Below are 7637 nucleotides of genomic sequence, written 5' to 3' on the forward strand. Positions count from 1 at the left end.
CCTCCACACCCTTTTCCATCGCTGATTATGTTTGTTTATTTCAAGCAGCCTTAGCTGCCCAAATCTTGACACTTTGTCATTTTAATGAGGTGCTGGAGAACTCTGACAAAAGGATTGCAATGTCTAGGGAGTTTCTCAATTGGCATAATACACTCGGAGGGGAGGAGATATTTTATATGGTTGTGTCACAGGGGATATAATTTGCTGAAGCAAATTAAAGCAAATGTTCATACATAAAGTACAGCCATTTCAGTACTGGGCAAGGAAGTGATTACTGGCCATTAAAAAAAAGCTTTCGCACAAGTTGTTCGGTGCGGTTGAGATTGCTGCTTGTTCTTATGGTGCAGATTTATGATGTGTGAACATTTAAGTTTGTGCATTGTGCTGCTCTGGAATCACGCTGGTTAGGTTTAGTTGTTAAAATGTTACTTGTCTTTGTAGTCCATCTTGTCTGTGTTTGTCTTTGTCTTAGTTGAAAACACTGTGCCAGGCTTGGATGTGGTGACAGTATCAGTTTACTTGCATGTGAAGATCTGGCTCTTCTTTCAGCCTTCGTCTGGGGCCAGGGAGGTTTTCCGGCAGTTAGGAAATACTTTTCTCTTTTCTTTTTTCCCCTCTTTCATAGTTTGTTGTGTGATCTTGTGGAAGCACACTGTAGGCTGAAACGCTTCATCCTAACGGAGATGAGCTCATTCCAGATCTCCAGAGATTTCAAGGGTCTATACCCTGGCTTTGGGGTACCAGTATAATTGCAGACTCTCCTAGTCTTAGGGTCTCTGTGTTTGAGTTCCAGTAGACTCTCTCTCGTCAGTTTTATTAGGTGACACTGTGTGCCATCTGTCTTCTGCGTGCTCTGAACTCCTCCCAAGCCCTTACACAACTGAAAATAAAGAGCGTTGTCTCTTCTGCCCTGAGAAGAATGTAAGTGCGGTCAGATTCATATGTGCTTTTACTCAGTGATGTGTTTAGATTTATCCACCCACGCTCTTTTCCACAGTTGCTGCCATCTCTCATAGTTTTTCATCTTCTCTGAAACTGACAGTGTATTATTATTATTATTATTATTAGCTCACTGTTTTCTTTTTCTCCTTCTCTCTGTAACAGAGACACTGTGGCCCAAAGTCGCAGTTCCTCTTAAAGTGGTCCGCACCAAAGAAAACAAGCTCAGCAATCGCTTCTTCCCGTTCGATGAGATCGAGACGGAAGCTGTTCTGGCCATTGATGATGACATCATCATGTTGACCTCAGATGAGCTGCAGTTTGGATATGAGGTAGTGAAAGCACCAAATCCCTGTTTGCATACTTCTACTTGCTATGAAAAGCATGTACTACACTGATGAAGGTTTAGTACATACTTGTAGCTTGAAGCAAGTCAGCACATCAGTATTGGGTGTTGAAGCTGCATCAAGTCGCAACCCAGTCCTGTCCTCTAACATATCACATGCACTATCGCTTAAAAGTTTGGGGCCAGTAAGATTATTATTACTGTTATTAATATTTTAAGAAATGAATATTAAATTGATTAAAATGGACAGTAAAAATATCCATTTCAAATAAATCCTGCTCTTGAAAAAAGGTATCACGGTTTCCACAAAAATTGCATTCAGGGAGAAATAAATGCATTTCGCCCTAGATGCTTAGAGTTTGTTTGGAGCATTTGATGTTTGCTTCGAAACTTGGTGCATTTTAACTTCAGTTTGGTTTGTGTGTAGGAACAAAGCAAACTCGTCCAGGTCTGAAAATGCCCTGAAATTGGCCATTAGACTGAAATAAATGTTAGCACTCTAAGTTGTGGTAAAGAAAACCATTCCTTCTAGCTTTATCATTCTCCTTACTCTTTAATATAGCCTCCATTTGACTTGGAAGATTATCGCACTGGATGAACACCTTTTATCTTGATAGTTAAATGGATTCTATTGAAGTAGTTGTTTTCAAACCAAATTCACAGAATCTGGAGCAACTAAGGGTTAATTGTCGTCTCCACATGCACGATGATGATCGAACAGAACTGTGATCCCAGAACCTCTTTGGGTCACTCCTATTTAAAATTGAGTTTACATGCATCACAGGACTTTTGAACTATCCTCTATTTCCTAAATCTGTGCTCGGCATCTCAAAAGCATTCCTTACAGTTGAAGTCTCTATTTTTATATTTGAGCTTTTCATATGTGAAGGATGACAGGACAAGCAATCCTATCCATGGCTACAGACTTGCCTTCAGCTCACCTGCAGGCATTTATACACTATTGAGCGAATGATGTGTAATTTATGGATAATTGTATGAAATGGGTCACAGCTTTAGACATGGCTGCCTGGCTAAAACACTAGCTGCTTATGCCATTCGAGAATGACATTCAAGAATTTCTACATCATATCCTGTAGGCCTGCCTGTCATTTTTGGGATTAATGAACCATTAGACTTAAACTTCATTGATTTAACCTTTGAAATCCATGGTTTAGCATACTTTGAAGCCAGTATTATCTAAAATGACTCTAACTTTTGAACAGTTTTCTGATCTTTTACGGTCTTAGCATTTGTGAAGGTTTATATTATATCTCAGATATACTGTGTGTCTGTGTTTAGGTATGGCGTGAGTTCCCAGATAGGTTGGTTGGATATCCCGGACGGCTCCACTTATGGGACCACGAGATGGGCAAGTGGAAATATGAATCTGAGTGGACCAATGAAGTGTCAATGGTGTTGACTGGAGCTGCGTTCTACCATAAGGTAAAGCACAAAACCGTCATAGACTCAGTCACCTCCATCCAGGGTTGGTGACAGGTCTGCCAAAATAATTTTCTCAGTGTCTCCATGCTCCCTCAGAGGTGTCCTTCAGAGATCAAGAGAGGTTATATCATTTGTAATTCAAAACCTTCATTGATTTCAGCTTTCTCTTCCAGGAACCATTTGTTCACTCATCTCTACTGTGAATTATTTATTTTTTTCAACACAGTGTTTCTTGTGTTGTCAAAAAATGTGTTGACATAAGTTTATTTTTCCTTTCCAGTACTTCAACTATCTCTACACGTATAAAATGCCTGGAGACATCAAGAACTGGGTGGATGCTCATATGAACTGTGAGGATATTGCCATGAATTTCCTTGTTGCCAACATCACTGGCAAAGCCCCAATAAAGGTAACAAAACCTCAGAGTATGATATTGTTTACTGTGTTAATGCCTGTTTGTTTTGGTTCTGCAACAAAGGGACTATATATCACAGATTTTTAATTCTTTTTTTAAATAAGAGTACACAAAGTTTTGATAATATGGTAAAACGCTATTTACTAATGGAAACGAATCTCAAAAACCATAATCTTCATTTCCTACGTATTTTCCTACATATACTCCCATTCAAAAGTTAGGGGTCGGTAATATGTTTATGAAAAGTCTCTTATGCACAGCAGGGGCTGCATTTATTTGATCAAAACACAGTAAAAACATTAATTTTGTGAAATAAAAAAAAAAGTTAAAACAAATAATTTAAAACTACAATCATCAGCCATTACTTCAGTCTTCAGTGTTACACGATACCTCAGAAATCATTAGAATATGTTGATTTGGTCCTCAAGAAACATTTCTCATTGCTATCAATGTTGAAAACAGTTTTTGGATGTGTAAAAAAAAAAAAAAGTATGATCACTTAAAAATGAATGCGGGCGTTCCCTAAAAGAATGCGGACATTCTGACAACGCGCTCTGTCTCTGATCAGCCTTCGCCCTTCTCCCCCAGTCTATACAGTCTGTAGTCTACAGTGACTCTGTCCAGGTGCTGTTCGGCCTGTAAAGCCCTGGCCTTAACCTTTGTTATCTGGGTGTCACTGTCTGCCTCTCTCCTGCTCGCTCTGTTTTCATAAACTCACTGGGGCACATTCATTCTGCAGTCAGTTACACTGTGAACCTTCTCCCCTCTCTCCTCCACATCCCCACATCACCCACACCTCCTAGTGCCCCAACCCCAGGCTCCCACTGTGGAGAGTGTCAGTCAAGTGTGTGTGTGTTGTTGGAGAAGGAATGGGACAGAGGGGTCGTACATCATTCGTCTAATGAGCGCGGCAGATACGGTCGTTTAGCTAGGCCACGGGCACGGACGGCTCTCTCATTACATCTGACTTATATGACCTGTCATCAAGTCATCTCCTCCCACCCAGCTCCTACACACACACGCACACACGCACGCTCTTTACAGAGGCCCATCATTGCAGCCCCAGCTCATTATTAAACAACCTTATCGACGTCGTGTCAGATTTAGTTGTTTTTTAATATAAGGAGCGTGTCATGATTTCTCAACATTAAATCAGGAGCTATAGACTTAGGTAGGTCAGATAATTTAGTTTTTTTCACTGCTTTGATGTATGAACTGATAAAACACTTTGTTTTATGCATTATGTAAAAAAGGAAAGTATCTGCTTTCTTATAATATAAAAGTCGACTTGTTCCTCTAAATATTCCAAACAATTTTCAGGTGTTTTTTTGACAGATTTATTCAAACATACATTAGATAATTTAATACAAATGTATTGCATTTATAATGTAGTCTATATATATTTAACATATTTGCAATTTTAGCTTTATACTAAGTTTTATTTCTAGCTAACCAGCTTTCCTGTTTCGTTGATGCCTTGATTAGGCAATTACAGTACAACTTACTTGAAATATGTTCTCTCATGTATATTTAATCATTCCTTCAGATGGTTAATCATGTTTTTTCATGCTATAACTAGTGAGAAAGTGGAAGAGTTGATTTGCTGATTTGGGCTCCACCCTGGCATTTGATCTGTCACACCACGTTAATGAGCATCAAAAATAAATGAGTTTTTAATAATAAAATGCCACCTTCTGGCATCTAGCCCTTAAATAACCATTTTATTTTAGATAAATGGCAAGCAGATTGGCAATCCTGATGATTTTTATCAAGACAAAAACTTTAACTTTATATATATATATATATATATATATATATATATAGAGAGTTATGTACAATTTGTATTTCTTATATTTGTGTTTCTTAAATGCTAAATATGTATCTGCCACAAAATAGCCTGTGAAGCAGCTATGACAATAAACTGAAATACAACAGCACAATAAAAGTGGCGGTTTAAGATACACACACACACACACACACACACACACACACACACACACACACACACACACACACACACACACACACACACACACACACACACACAAAAAAAAACCTCATTGTGACTTCCACAAAACAAGCCTTACATTTGTTTTGTTTTTTCCTCTTTCTCTAGGTTACACCTCGAAAGAAATTCAAGTGCCCGGAGTGCACAGCGATTGACGGGTTGTCCCTGGACCAGACGCACATGGTGGAGAGGTACAGTATAACCAGGGATTCCCTGTATTTGGGCAGAGGGGGCTCTGGCAGCATTCTTGGCATCTGAAACGCATTGTGGGTTTCACCAACAATTGGCTCATTGTAGCTCAGTACAGGACATACTTTCCTGTGCTCTGAGATCAAAACATTCAAACTCACTGGACCTTACGAAAAACTTTCCTTCTCAAAGAACTGTGACTTTCCTCTCTGTCAGAGGTTCACCACAAATCATTAATTCATTCTGAGTTTCAATTTAAGTATGAACCAAGCGAAGCACGCATCAGAAAGGCTTGAATTGATTTTCCTTGCAAATCACAACCGTTTCCTCATCCGCTGAAGCAAAGTCTTGATGATTGGTTTCATACTTCCAAGCTGTGTTTGAGGAATTAAAGCAGGAGTCTGGTGGACTGTGAAGCAGCCTGCGAGAGAGTGTTTGACCTTGAAGTGAATACGGAGTGGTTGCAGCCAATCAAGGGCTCCGTTGACTGCTGAACCTTTCCAGGGGTCACACTTGTTTAGATTGATGAAGGGTTTCCTGCCTCTGGTTATGCTTCTCTCTGATATGTGTCCTGGGAATGCCAGGCATTTTGAAAATATCTGATCCCCGTTGGTATATTTTGTGCATGTATCTCATGATTCAGATGACTCTAGAACACTACCATTTATTTTCTACCATGTATGTTTGTTTGTTTTCTCAACAGAGCCATTTTTGGAAGGCATTTTTTTTGGCTGTATTATCCAAGTTGCCTGTTTTCCTCCACTCTTTCAGCCTCTTTCTTTTTCCTTTCCAGGTCTGAGTGCATAAACAAATTCGCCTCTGTGTTCGGCACCATGCCTCTGAAGGTTGTGGAGCACCGTGCCGATCCTGTACTCTATAAAGACGACTTCCCAGAAAAACTCAAAAGTTTCCCCAACATTGGTAGTCTGTGACACTACCACAATGACTCTTTCCCATCACTTTCATCTATCAAACAGGCTATGGGCACTCCAGGATTTCTCTTTCTTGTTCTGTATCTGACCTAATGAGTTTTGAGGAGTGCCTTTCCAATGGTGGTGTGATGGGAGCTGATGCACTGTATAACTTATTACCATATTTTCATTCTTGAGAACAGTTGCTGAAACAGGACAACGCATCAAGACGGTTGATGATTTCTGTGAGGACGGGTCAGAGCTTGGGTCTGTCTGTCAATCACAAGCTGAAACCTTCCTTGTGGTTGACAGTATATCTGTGTGAGGAAAGTGAACACACAGAGGAGTATCACAGCTCACTGCTAAACAGAATAGCATATATTAATGTAATTTTACATTTATAGTTTAACTTTTTTATGATATGCATCACGCTGAACAAATTGTAGCAAAACTTCAACTGAATATCTGGGGTGTTGGGATGGGGCTATTAGTTTGTACATGGGATATTGTTTTGCACAGTCACTGATAGTGATTTTAATAATACAGTTTGAGTTATATCAGTTTGACATTTCATTTTATATTCTGTTGCTGACTTTTTGAATGTTGCTGGAGAAAAAAGTATTTTATGTAAATGTTCCCAATTTAGTTAAACTCTGCCTAATTAAAGCATATTTTGTGTATTAATAGATATCAAAAGACACTATTTGCAGAGTTTTATATACTGTACAGCTGATAACAACATGGTTTTATACCATGATATTGCAAAGAACTCATTCATTTATAATGTATTCTAGTCAGTTTCTTTTTGGTATCTTCATTTTTTCCTTTGAATTTTGTTTGTTTGTTTTTTACATTACGATGTATTATATGTAATAAACAGTGTGAAAAAAACTAAAATACTCATTGTAGGGATGTGCATTTTGGCCATTTTGAATATGATAGTATTTTTTTAACTGTGGTATGCATGTGTCTTTGGCCTTTACATTGCATCTTGACGACTTCAACAGTTGTGCTCCACCTTGCTGAAACAAGTTGTCATCCTTTTCTAACCTCAAACAAATCACAGAGTTAAAAAGTTAGGCCAGATTTTGGCATGTTTGTGCATAGTTGGTGTGAAATATTCTGATGTTTTCATTCCAGTCACTTCCTAGTATTCAGGTTCTCATGCTCATCCCTAATTCGATGGTATGTTGACTTGGTGTAGATTTGGATGAATTGTCTTCTTCTTTTTTTCCCCCAGCTGCCTGTGTTGTCTGAGCCCAGAAGCAGATGTCTGTGCGCTTTGAGTGATTTAGGTTCAGGAGCCTGCACGTCTGAGATAAATTCATTTCATCTCCAAGGGGAGTGAACTTGTAAAAAGAAATCTATTCTTGTTCTGACTCTTTC

At 38.9% G+C, this 7637-nt stretch overlaps 1 protein-coding gene across 1 annotated transcript in view; it reads left to right on the forward strand.

Annotated features, from left to right (window-relative positions):
• The window catches only part of ext2 (exostosin glycosyltransferase 2), a 25522-nt gene extending 18485 nt beyond the window's left edge, over positions 1-7037 (forward strand). The window contains exons 11-15 of the mRNA XM_084405302.1: positions 1105-1271; positions 2585-2728; positions 3009-3137; positions 5260-5342; positions 6134-7037. Of these exons, the coding sequence (XP_084261428.1) occupies positions 1105-1271; positions 2585-2728; positions 3009-3137; positions 5260-5342; positions 6134-6272 (662 nt within the window). The 3' untranslated portion in view covers positions 6273-7037. The remainder of the gene's footprint in view (positions 1-1104; positions 1272-2584; positions 2729-3008; positions 3138-5259; positions 5343-6133) is intronic.
• Positions 7038-7637: the final 600 nt, after the last annotated feature.

The sequence above is a fragment of the Rutilus rutilus genome, assembly GCF_951802725.1.
Source record: "Rutilus rutilus genome assembly, chromosome: 3".
NCBI classification, from domain to species: Eukaryota; Metazoa; Chordata; class Actinopteri; order Cypriniformes; family Leuciscidae; genus Rutilus; species Rutilus rutilus.